The sequence below is a fragment of the Balaenoptera borealis genome (genome assembly GCF_965194805.1).
Source record: "Balaenoptera borealis genome assembly, chromosome: 3".
NCBI lineage: Eukaryota > Metazoa > Chordata > Mammalia > Artiodactyla > Balaenopteridae > Balaenoptera > Balaenoptera borealis.
In genome coordinates this window covers 26559971-26573523 of record NC_138866.1, presented here as the reverse complement: position 1 = coordinate 26573523, position 13553 = coordinate 26559971, and the positions used below count along the sequence as shown (strand labels likewise).

The following is a 13553-nucleotide window of genomic DNA, read 5'->3' as shown; positions in this document are numbered from 1 at the left end:
GTGTGTATTGGTGTATAAATGTATATGTGTTTGTGTGTGTGTATTGGTGTATAAATGTATATGTGTTTGTGTGTGTGTATTGGTGTATAAATGTATATGTGTTTGTGTGTGTGTATTGGTGTATAAATGTATATGTGTTTGTGTGTGTGTATTGGTGTATAAATGTATATGTGTTTGTGTGTGTGTATTGGTGTATAAATGTATATGTGTTTGTGTGTGTGTATTGGTGTATAAATGTATATGTGTTTGTGTGTGTGTATTGGTGTATAAATGTATATGTGTTTGTGTGTGTGTATTGGTGTATAAATGTATATGTGTTTGTGTGTGTGTATTGGTGTATAAATGTATATGTGTTTGTGTGTGTGTATTGGTGTATAAATGTATATGTGTTTGTGTGTGTGTATTGGTGTATAAATGTATATGTGTTTGTGTGTGTGTATTGGTGTATAAATGTATATGTGTTTGTGTGTGTGTATTGGTGTATAAATGTATATGTGTTTGTGTGTGTGTATTGGTGTATAAATGTATATGTGTTTGTGTGTGTGTATTGGTGTATAAATGTATATGTGTTTGTGTGTGTGTATTGGTGTATAAATGTATATGTGTTTGTGTGTGTGTATTGGTGTATAAATGTATATGTGTTTGTGTGTGTGTATTGGTGTATAAATGTATATGTGTTTGTGTGTGTGTATTGGTGTATAAATGTATATGTGTTTGTGTGTGTGTATTGGTGTATAAATGTATATGTGTTTGTGTGTGTGTATTGGTGTATAAATGTATATGTGTTTGTGTGTGTGTATTGGTGTATAAATGTATATGTGTTTGTGTGTGTGTATTGGTGTATAAATGTATATGTGTTTGTGTGTGTGTATTGGTGTATAAATGTATATGTGTTTGTGTGTGTGTATTGGTGTATAAATGTATATGTGTTTGTGTGTGTGTATTGGTGTATAAATGTATATGTGTTTGTGTGTGTGTATTGGTGTATAAATGTATATGTGTTTGTGTGTGTGTATTGGTGTATAAATGTATATGTGTTTGTGTGTGTGTATTGGTGTATAAATGTATATGTGTTTGTGTGTGTGTATTGGTGTATAAATGTATATGTGTTTGTGTGTGTGTATTGGTGTATAAATGTATATGTGTTTGTGTGTGTGTATTGGTGTATAAATGTATATGTGTTTGTGTGTGTGTATTGGTGTATAAATGTATATGTGTTTGTGTGTGTGTATTGGTGTATAAATGTATATGTGTTTGTGTGTGTGTATTGGTGTATAAATGTATATGTGTTTGTGTGTGTGTATTGGTGTATAAATGTATATGTGTTTGTGTGTGTGTATTGGTGTATAAATGTATATGTGTTTGTGTGTGTGTATTGGTGTATAAATGTATATGTGTTTGTGTGTGTGTATTGGTGTATAAATGTATATGTGTTTGTGTGTGTGTATTGGTGTATAAATGTATATGTGTTTGTGTGTGTGTATTGGTGTATAAATGTATATGTGTTTGTGTGTGTGTATTGGTGTATAAATGTATATGTGTTTGTGTGTGTGTATTGGTGTATAAATGTATATGTGTTTGTGTGTGTGTATTGGTGTATAAATGTATATGTGTTTGTGTGTGTGTATTGGTGTATAAATGTATATGTGTTTGTGTGTGTGTATTGGTGTATAAATGTATATGTGTTTGTGTGTGTGTATTGGTGTATAAATGTATATGTGTTTGTGTGTGTGTATTGGTGTATAAATGTATATGTGTTTGTGTGTGTGTATTGGTGTATAAATGTATATGTGTTTGTGTGTGTGTATTGGTGTATAAATGTATATGTGTTTGTGTGTGTGTATTGGTGTATAAATGTATATGTGTTTGTGTGTGTGTATTGGTGTATAAATGTATATGTGTTTGTGTGTGTGTATTGGTGTATAAATGTATATGTGTTTGTGTGTGTGTATTGGTGTATAAATGTATATGTGTTTGTGTGTGTGTATTGGTGTATAAATGTATATGTGTTTGTGTGTGTGTATTGGTGTATAAATGTATATGTGTTTGTGTGTGTGTATTGGTGTATAAATGTATATGTGTTTGTGTGTGTGTATTGGTGTATAAATGTATATGTGTTTGTGTGTGTGTATTGGTGTATAAATGTATATGTGTTTGTGTGTGTGTATTGGTGTATAAATGTATATGTGTTTGTGTGTGTGTATTGGTGTATAAATGTATATGTGTTTGTGTGTGTGTATTGGTGTATAAATGTATATGTGTTTGTGTGTGTGTATTGGTGTATAAATGTATATGTGTTTGTGTGTGTGTATTGGTGTATAAATGTATATGTGTTTGTGTGTGTGTATTGGTGTATAAATGTATATGTGTTTGTGTGTGTGTATTGGTGTATAAATGTATATGTGTTTGTGTGTGTGTATTGGTATATAAATGTATATGTGTTTGTGTGTGTGTATTGGTATATAAATGTATATGTGTTTGTGTGTGTGTATTGGTATATAAATGTATATGTGTTTGTGTGTGTGTATTGGTATATAAATGTATATGTGTTTGTGTGTGTGTATTGGTATATAAATGTATATGTGTTTGTGTGTGTGTATTGGTATATAAATGTATATGTGTTTGTGTGTGTGTATTGGTATATAAATGTATATGTGTTTGTGTGTGTGTATTGGTATATAAATGTATATGTGTTTGTGTGTGTGTATTGGTATATAAATGTATATGTGTTTGTGTGTGTGTATTGGTATATAAATGTATATGTGTTTGTGTGTGTGTATTGGTATATAAATGTATATGTGTTTGTGTGTGTGTATTGGTATATAAATGTATGTTTGTATGTATCCTTTTTCCTGTTTTACTCAAGTAGAAGCTTACTATACTCACTGTTCTGATCTTGCTCTTTTTATTCATCTTTTTATTTGTATTTAGATGTCCCAGGAAGATTTTTTAACAAAAGAAAAACTCAATGAATTTGAAATACGGTTAAGTTGTCACCAGGGCAACATGTATTGAATAGACGTTATTACTGATGGCAGTTCCATCACAGCGTGAAAAATCTAACTCCATAAAGAATGTTTTTATTTCCAAGAGCATTTCACTAACAGTGGTTTTACTACTCATCCAGTGAACGTGTTTATGGATGGTCGACGTAGGACTCTTCAGCCCCCATTCTGAGTTCTGGTCTCCTACCCACCCTGAATGAGGCATCTTTCAAGCACTCTTCAGTCTAAGCTCACTTATTGGGAGGTAGTGGTGAAAATAGAAGCCTACGTTAGCCCTTTCCTGCCTCCCTCCTTCCTGCCAGTTGAATCTCTCCCACAGATTTTGAGGCCCTCAGATATGGAGACAGTGCTTGAAAGGAGTGGGTTTGTTTTTGAGCCAGTCCCCACAGCTGGCCTCTGCTGCACCCCTTGGTTACTGCAGATCGCCCAACCCCTCGCCTCCCCCGCTCCCATGTACACCCCCGTGTACACACTCTGCAGCCCCGGACTCCTGGCTGTGCCCCTGGGCTCAGGTCTTCCTCAGCTCCCCTTCTGTGGTCAGAGATAGAGGCAAGCGAACAGCTTTTCAGTTCCCTCTCCGCTGGTTTCCAGAGACGGGGAACATCTCAGTCCAGTCGGTCTGTGTGAAAAAGCCCCGATCCTCCACCTCTGAAATCACTTTGCTCTTTGTCAAGCCTCTCAGCCAAACACATTCCCTCCACACAAGACACCCTGATCCCCCCTCATATCTGCCCAGCCCGGAACCCTTGGACACATTTTCCTGAAATGGGACATTCCAAGGCATGGGTGTAGAAGGGTTGGTTAACATTTATTTACTATATTTACTAAAGCTACCCAGTTCATCTTTTATATCTTAAAAAATAAGTTTACCTGGTGAAGTTTACCTAAAAGGTGAATGTAAGAGCATCTGAACTTATTCCTTTAGGCCTTGCCATGAGGAAATGACATTTCTCCCATGCCTCTTAAAATGTCGTGCCTACAGATAGATATCAATTGCCAGAAATCCTTTTAATAAAAAGTCCTATGTATTTTGTCAATCATATTATTTTCCTCCTAATATTATTTTACATTTAAAGCTTTTATGAAGCATGCATATTGAAAGCAGTGTTAACACAATTGAAGAATCAGTAACAAAATTTGTGACACAAAAAAACTATTTCTAATGAGGTGAATAAGTTGTAAGAGTTTTTTTTAAGCCTCTCCCTGAGGAAGTGTACAATTAAATACATCCTTACTGCAGGTACATGTTGGTGTTTGTGACATCTAGATGGTTTTTAGGTCATTATTTAATAGTTGTAGGCTTACCCTCTGAGCGAAAATACCCTTGTTTTGCTCTTGTATTTGTATATAGTAACTACTATTCATGTAGTAATTTTACTTTGAAAGTGTTTTCAAGTGTAGTTTTATGTTAGTCTTCAGGTCATCAAGGTATTACTACGCCACACTGGCTCCTTCCCTTTCCTCCAAGGTGCGAACCTTCTAGAGGAGTTCAGAGTTCTGTGAGTGGGTTGGAATTGAGTCAGGCTTCAAGTCACTTTTGTTCTGTGCTGTATTTCTAGTACTCGATAGCCAATAAGAGGCATTCATTAAATACTTGTTTACTTTAACAATGAAGGGATACTAAGACTGAGAGAGACCAAATGCTTCTCTAATTCACGCATATGGACAATACAAAGTACCCAGCCGCCCTGAGTCCTACTCCAGTGTGCTTTCAGCAAGATAATCTCAGCTCTCTGCTAAAAGAGATTTTCCTTCCCTGAACCTAAACCTGCATTGGCTTTATTGGAGGAGAAGTTTTTCCTTAAAAATTACTTAATTTTAACGGTTTCCCATTTCCTTTTGTCCCACCTCGGGATTGCAAACCAGTTACTGACTTACAGCAAACTAATTTGTGAAGGGCATCTCCATCTTTCATTTTTTTTCTTTTTCTCGTAGGCGATCTTTGGCAGCCAGACACTACCTAACTCCAATTTATGGACAATAAATAATGGTGCAGCTTGCAGAATTTCAAGCGCCACAGCTAGTGGCCAGAAGCCAACCACTCTGCCACAAAAAGTGGTGCCAGCTCCAAGTTCTTCCTCCTCCCTGGTCCCCAAACCCCCGTCCAATCACAAACAAGTCCTCAGAAAGGCAGCATCCCAGAGGGCTTCCAAGTAAGTTTTCAGTAATCTTCTGTTCAATTTCTTCTGAGTTGTATCAATTATATGCTAACAGTACTCTCTATTTCTGGAGCCTCAAGACAGTTTGTGCTGAAATGTTGAAAAGAACACCTGATGGGGAATAAAGGCTAACTGGTTCTCAGCCCTGGCTACAAATTAGAATCACCTGGGGAGCTATTGCAACACGGCCAATGTCAAGGCTGTACCCTGTGGGAGGGGCAGGCACTGCTCTTTTATGTTCCCCAGTGGTTGTGATGAGTGCTGCCACTGGCAGGGTTCAGGGTCATTGCTAACTAACTCTTCTGGCCTCTAGCAGGAACCTCAATCAGACAGTGCACTGGGTAACAGTGCTGAACTGTGGGCTTGGAGGGAGGAAATGAAAACTTCCTCCTGGATGTGTTCTTCTTTTGGTCATTCTACAGAGTTAGATCTTTTCATATATATTTCAGATAAAATGCAATACTCTTCCCTCACCCCCACCCTTGTTTGTTCATTTTTAGGCATTTGAAAGGGAAGACATAGGATTGGGATTTCATTAGAGGGATTAACTTCATTGACATTAGTCATCAGGCTCTGTGTAGCAACAATGTTTCTAATACCTTTTGTCATCTACCTATTTTACCTCAAAAAAGACATTTCCGTACCTGAATCACGTTTTTTAGGTCACGTCCTTCACTGTACCTCCAGCCATCTTCCCTAGTAAACCAGAAATGGACTGGTAAAAGGAGTGTTGGTTCTAACAGCCCCTCTCCATTTAAAATTGGGGAACTTATCAAAGATGTCTGGAAGAGGCAGGCATTCCCTGATGGATAAACGCCTAGAGGAGATTTGTGTATTTCTCTTTTTCTCATTGAGGCTCCCCATTCATTTGTCTTTCACAAAATCAATTTTAGTTGTAAGAAGGAATCCTAGGGCATAGAAAAAGCAGTTAGTGTTTTTCCCCCCTTGGATAATGAATCAAATTCTGGATTTGGATCGAAAACAATCCCTCGTGGTTGTTTTAATTGTATTGCTGCCATTATTCATTTATCCAACAAACGTTTATTCAGTGCCTACCAAGTGCCAAGCACTGTTCTAAGAATAACAGGCATCGTAATGACTTTATAGAACTATCTGGAGCAGTAGGAGAGGGCAGTGGGAAGGTTGCAGTTCGTGGTTGAGAGCCAATAGCACGATAAGAAGGATGTATGGTCCCTCACCCTAGAAAGAATAGCCTTGAATCCTAAAGGGTGCAGCCTCTGGAGCCAGCCTGCCTGTGTCCCATCCCACCCCCCCCCCCCCCACACACACACACTCTTTATTAACGTGAGATCTTCGACGAGTTACAAATTACTTAAACTCTTGACTTCAGTTTCCTTATTTGTGAAGTGGGGATAACAAAGTGTATTTGCTTCATAGGACAGTTGATAAATATTAGCAGACTTAATATCTGTAAAGTACATAGCACAAGACCTAGCACACTTAAGAACTCAGTAAGCCTTAGTAACCATTATAAGCATTCCAAAACCACACTTTCATTCCCAGGTTTGAGAAGCCCACAGTTAGGTGGGAATATCAGTGAGTTGGATATGAATGTTGAATTTGCCAGTGTGCTCCTCGTTTGTGGCTTTTCCGATTATTGCTGAGATGGCCCGTGGTGGCCCTGTGGCTAGTCTGCTGGTGGAGAGGGGGGCTCCGTCAGCAGGCAGCAGGACTGGACATTCGAGGACCCCACTCACTGCCGTGAACTCACTGCTGGCAGGAGAGCACTTGAGGCTTCTGAGATGGAATTGCAGCTCTATGGACAAACTTTGCTTTGCTGCATTTTTGTGGTTTCTTCTCTCTGACGGGCAGGAGTGTGGGAAAACCGGAAGCAGCTCAGCACCAAAAAAGCACAGAAGAGGGGGGGAAAGCAAGATTTCTTCAGAATTTAAGAAATATAATCCAAGTATCAAAAGGCATGCTATGAGGCGTTGTTCCAGGAAATAGTTTCCAATTTGCCTTTAAAACTCTAGCACAAGTCTCTGAAGCTAAATAAGTTAGCACTAATGGAGACCTGAACATCCTTTCCCTTATATGTAAGCTGTAGTGCCGTGAGGACCCTGCTGTTTTCAATATGCTTCCGACTCTTAGAAAAAAGAGAATAGCATTGTTTTTCTCTGAACTGCCTCAATGAAAAGTTCCCCCTAGGAAGTATCCAGATAAAGTTTTTTAAAATAATCTTTTTATTTAAGAATTATTTTAGATTTACAGAAAAGCTGTCAAGATAGTACACATAAAGATAAATAAACCCAGTTTTCCCCACGGTTAACATCCTATACAGCCATGGTACATTTGAAGACTGTGCCATACTAAGGAACTGTCATCAGTACATTACTATGAACTAAACTCCATACTTTATTTGGATTGATGAAGTTATTTTTAATCTAGAGAAACCTTTCATGGCTCCCGAAATCAGCATCCTGAGTATCAGTCAATACACGATTCTTATTGTTCTGAAGTAATTCTTGTTCCTAGCAAGCATAGTAAGTTACTTAACATCTGTGTGACTCAGTTTCTTATTTAAAATAGGGATAGTAATAGTACCTGCCTCATGGGGTTATTAAGAGAAATAAATGAATTAATGAATGTCAAGCACAAATACAGTGCCTGGTACATAATAAATGCTAAATAAGCGTTAGGTATTATGGTTAATACTAAGTTGGCACTTCAAGAAATTTTCACGTAATTTTTTACTTTCTTCCTACAAGGTGTGTTGCTTCATTTGCTTGGAGCTTATTGCGGCCTTTATTTGGGCTCAGTTCAGATTAATCAGGAACCCTCAGTTATGACTGGAGGGAGATACAGAGTTGCACTCAGGAATGCCATAGTTGTCCCAAGAGACACAGCTAATGAGAAGTTGTAATGAGCTTTTGACCGTGCCAAGCCCTGGGTTTTTGGGTTGAACTTCAGACTTCTCCTACCACAGCAGTTGGCACTGGACAAATATAGAAGCAATTTCCAAGAGCATCAAAGTTTCCACATCCTAGAGGGTTGAATCTAGAGAACAATGGAACATAAAAGATGGAATGTCGTTTGGATTTTGGTGCAAAGGGAATTGAGAATCAGAACAGTGGGGTCCTGTTTCTTTAGGATAGTAGTCAAGTCACTTTTCCTCTAAAGGTTTCAGCTTCCCATCTGTAAAACAAAACCCACTGTCCCCACTGAATAATTAACCAAAATAACCTGTTTTCAGTCTATTCTGTTGAAAGCTTTTTTATGAACATGTTTGTTTTTTAATATTGATGCTTTACAGCCATTTTCCTCATCCTTTCTTGGCCCAGCAGTTCTTTGTTATAGTTCTCAAATTCATATATTTATATTTCTTTTAGCTAAATCTCACTTGTCAATTCTGTGAAGAGAGTGATTTAGAAATTTTTTTTACCTTTTCCATGGCGCCAATACCCTTTTTTTATTTTCCTCTTTAATGTTTGTAACACTTCATAATTTAGTACCAACTTCAGATCCTCCTTTCAGAACTATTTGTGGTATTTCTTCCAAGCAGTCAGCTGAACTAGGAAGGATGACAGCCTGTGAACAACTGCATGCATATGAACTGTTCCTTCCTTGTAAAAGACCTTTTTTTTTTCAGAGCCAGAATCACACTCTCCCGGAAATATGGAGAAAGAAACCTGAGATGATTAAAGTTTGCCAGGGAGGTGGGCAAAACTCATAGACTAGAGATGAATTTGGAAGGTCAGGGTCAAAGCTGTTTACCTTGGGACTTCTCTGAAGAAAGAAAACTGTATGAGAAACACCAGACTTAACACATTTTTGACCGGAGACGTATTACGGCCACAGGCATTAGTTTCTGCAAAAATCCCCCAGTCAGTAATGTGTTAACTAAAGGACTTTTCTTTAAATAGCTGGGGTTACCTTTCCTTGCCAGGTTTTAGGATATCCTGCCTCAGGGTGACCTCAGTAGAAATTGAAGTCAACTGCTGTTCTGTGTCAGCACCCAGGACAGTGGTGTTTGCTAAAGGCTGCTAGGGATTAGGAAGGAGGAAAGCAATCGAGAGCCCGGGAGCATGTTAAACCAAATACCAGTTAATGTGACTGGAACATTTGGTGATGTCAGCAATATGATGGAGGTGCTCAGAGGTTAATGTCAGAAAAATATAAAAATAAGGATCAGGAAGAAAATATGCTATATCTTTTTAACATATGAGTCATTAACCGGAAGCAAAGTGATCAGGAGTTATAATGGTCCAAAAGTAGGGTCTTGATGTGAGCACTGAAGATGTCATATTATAGGTTAACCATCTTCTCTCAGCCTTTCAGCCTTTCATTATGTGTAGTTTCAAGAAATATAATTGAATCTGTAGCATATCCATCCTTAAATATAAGATTTCTAAATTATGCATTTCCCAAATATATAATCATAGACTTTCAGTGATGGAAGATAAAGGCCTGGATGAAGGCACAATGTCGAGCTTTGGGTATAGCAAGGTATACAGATGGTCAGTGGCAGAACCAAAGCCAGAATTCATATCACCCACAGTGCTAACCCCATACTCTTCCCAGTAGACCACTGATTTCAGACCCCCCTACCAATCCATTCAAATCCATTCTGTACAGCAAGTGGCAGATTAATCATCTTAAAATATTGCCTTTGGGAAAAGACAGTGTCAGCACTTAGGAACTCACTTCCCTTCCTTTCCACGCCAGTTTTACCACTTAAGTGGCCAATGAAATACTCAAGAGGAGGAAGAATTAGTGTCACCCTCATACTGCGGTGTTGGGGAAATGTCTGTTAGATGTAGCACAAGAAGGATTGGATAGAACAACAACATCAAGGTCTTTATATACTGCCTGTCTATGGGAGTGCAGTGTAGGAAAATAGTGGGAGCCCTGGAATACACCAGACGATGCCCTCTCACTCTAAGGGGTAGGCCTGGGGCTAGAAGGAGCTAAGGGCCAGTTGAGGAGTCACCACTTAGGCTCCCTTTCCTGTACCAGCCTCAGCGTTTGGACCTCAGTGGCGGCATTAGGGGATCTTAGGAATTGGTTTGGGCATGATGACGATGACATCAGTCAGAGAACTAGGTACTAGTAATCACTTCTAACCAAAAGTTGCCATTGGGATATGTATGGTCCAGTGGGGAGAGAAATACGTGAGAGTCATAGAATGATGGATCTTCCTTTGGTGATTCATACTTAGGTAATTTAAATTAAAATCTTACTTCTCATTCCTGCTTGCTGGGATGTTAAAATGGTAATATAAATGTTGGGTATTTCCCATCTCTCACTTCCCTTCTTTCATATCTGATTATAAAAATGCCTTTTTTAAAGGTTTGGACAGAAACTTAAAATAGCCTTTGATAGAATTCCTATCAGTTTCTCTGTAATCCTGTGTCCTTATTAGCAAACTTAGACTTTCTTCTCCGAGGATGAGCAAATATTTTAAAATCTTGGGGCCTGGGAGTAGATAGTATAGCTTAAAAGAAAGCTCCATGGAGAAGATTCAGAGGAGCTGCCAACCTCCAAAATAAGTTTAATCAAGAAAGGAAACAACATTTTAGAAAATCCCTAATGTGCATTGGTGTGTAGAGCTAGAAAAATCTATCTAAGAGAGAGCAAGCAGCCTGGGGTCCAGGAAGGATTAAATGGAAATGAGAACACCTGAGTGAAAAATTGGGTTGAACACAGTGAATCGAGATTGGGCACTGCAGAAAACTGAATTAATGAAATTCAGGACAGACTTTTAAAATTCTGCCAAAATTCTGAGGAAAAAGTATATACAAAGGTAAAAATGCTGAGAGAAAAGATAGGTTCAACCTAAAATAGTGAATTCCAGAATAAGAATAGAATAGTCATTGTTATAGGCAAAATAGACCTAACATAAGGACATAAAGGGTTTTGAACAATATAATTAATGAGATTAAATTAACAGACATGCAGTTTTATGCCCTGCAGAGCTCCCATGGAGTATTTTTCAAAACGAAACGATTTCAGTGTAAATCCTAAAAAAATGGAAATTATACAGTCTTCATTCTCTGACCACTTTACAATAAAATATTAAAAATCTAGACAAATGTCCAAATAATTTTAGAATGTTAAAACATTCTTTTAAGTAACTTGGATCAAAATTATTTTGGAAACTACCTTGAAAATAAGAATTCTACATATCAGAACAAGACAAGAAAGCCCACTCTAGCCACTTTTATTCAGCAGTTAGGCAAGAAAAGGAAATAAAAGGCATCAGTTTGGAAAGTAAGAAGTAAAACTGTCTATTTGCAGATGCCACTATTTGCAGACGACATGATATTGCATACAGGTTGCATACAACCCTAAAGACCCCACCAAAAGACTGTTAGAACTCATAAATGAATTCAGTAAAATTTCAGGATACAAAATTAGTATACAGAAGTCTGTTGAATTTCTCTATACTAACAATAAACTATAAGAAAGAGAAATTAAGAAAAGAGTGCCTTTTACAATTACATCAGAAAGAATAAAATACCTAGGAATAAATCTAACCAAGGGGGTGAGAAGATCTGTTCACTGAATGCTATAAGGCACTGATGAAAGAAATTGAAGACAAAAATAAATGGAAAGATATTCCATGCTTATGGATTGGAAGAATTAATATTGTTAAAATGCCCATACTACCCAAAGCAATCTACAGATTCAGTGCAATCCCTATCACAATTCCAATGGCATTTTTCACAGAAATAGAACAAAAATCCTAAAATTTGTATGGAACCACAGAAGACCCAAATAGCCCAGGCAATCTTGAGAAAGGAAAACAAAGCTGGAGGCATCATGCTCCCTGATTTGAAACGATATTACAAAGCTACAGTGATCAAAACAGTATTGGCATAAAAACGGACACATAGATCAATGGAACAGAATAGAGATCCCAGAAATAAATCCAGACATGTATGGTCAATTAATTTACGACAAAGGAGCCAGGACAGTCTCTTCAATAAATGGTTTTGGAAAAATTGAATAGCCACATGGAAAAGAATGAAACTGGACTACTATCTTAAAACATACACAAAAATTAACTCAAAATGAATTAAAGACTTGAATGTAAGAATGGAAACCATAAAGCTCCTAAAAGAAAACATAGGCAGTAATCTGCTTGACTTGGTCTTGGCGATGAGTTTTTGGATTTGACAACAAAAGCAAAAATAAACAAGTGGAACTACATCAAATCTAAAAGTTTCTGCGCAGCAAAGGAAATCAACAAAATGAAAAGACAACCTACCGAATGGGAGAAAATACTTGTAAATCATGCATCTGATAAGGGTTTAATATCCAGTTATATAAAGAACTCATAAACTCAATAGCAAAAAACAATCCAATTAAAAAACGGGCAGAGGAACTGAATAGACATTTTTCCAAAGAAGACATACAGATGGCCAACAGGCACAGGAAAAGGTGTTCAACATCACTAATCATCAGGGAAAGGCAAATCAAAACCACGGGAGATACTACCTCATACCTGTTAGAATGATTGTCATCAAAAAGATAAGAGATAGCAAGTGTCGGCAAGAATGTGAAGAAAAGGAACCCTTATGCACCGTTGGTGGGAATGTAAGTTGGTACAGTCACTATGGGAAACAGTATGGAGGTTCCTCAAAAAATTAAAAATAGAACTACCATATGATCCAACAACCCTGCTCCTGGGTATATAGCCAAAGGAAATGAAAACCGGATGTTGAAAAGATATCTGCACTTCCCGTGTTCATTGCAGCATTATTCACAATAGCTAAGATATGAAAACAACCAAAATGTCCATCAATGGATGAATAAAGAAGATATGTTTTATATTTATATATATATATATATATATATATATATATATATATATATATATATATATATATATAAAATGGAATATTATTCAGCCATGAGAAAGAAGTAAATCCTGCCATTTGTAACAACATAGGTGGATCTTGAGGGCATTATGCTAAGTGAAACTGGACAGAGAAAGGCAAATACTGCATGGTATCTCTTATGTGTGGAATAAAAAAAAAAAAGTCAAACTCATAGAAACAGAAAGGTTGTTGCCAGGGGCTGGGGTAGGGAGAAATAGGGAGAGGTTGGTAAAAGGGTACAAACTTTCAGCTATAAGTGAATAAAAATAAAGTCTGAGGATCTAAGGTAAAATATGGTGACTATAGTTGATAACACTGTATTGTATAATTGAAATTTGCTAAGAGAGTAGAACTTAAATGTTCTCACCAAGGAGAAGGAGAAGAAGAAAGAAAAAGGTAAGTATGTGAGGTAATAGATGTGAGGTAAATAACTAGATAGGGGAATCCTTCCACAATGCATATGTATGTCAAATCACCATGATGTACTTTGAATATCTTGTAATTTTATATGTCAAGTCAATAAAGCTGAAATAATTTTTAAAAAC

General features: G+C 37.2%; 1 protein-coding gene and 1 long non-coding RNA gene across 25 annotated transcripts in view; one reads left to right on the top strand and one right to left on the bottom strand.

The window, feature by feature from the left end:
- Positions 1-13553, bottom strand: part of LOC309626636 — a 1318538-nt gene that overhangs the window by 406806 nt on the left and 898179 nt on the right. The gene's annotated exons all lie outside the window — the stretch shown is intronic.
- The window catches only part of TTLL5 (tubulin tyrosine ligase like 5), a 312036-nt gene that overhangs the window by 227409 nt on the left and 71074 nt on the right, over positions 1-13553 (top strand). For 23 of the 24 annotated variants that reach the window (XM_082387533.1, XM_082387536.1, XM_082387511.1 and 20 more), the window contains one exon: positions 4941-5158. In XM_082387533.1, coding sequence (XP_082243659.1) covers positions 4941-5158 — 218 coding nt within the window. Of the gene's footprint in view, positions 1-4940; positions 5159-8774; positions 10040-13553 lie in introns of those variants that run through there. The other variant, XM_082387537.1, reaches the window with a different exon arrangement.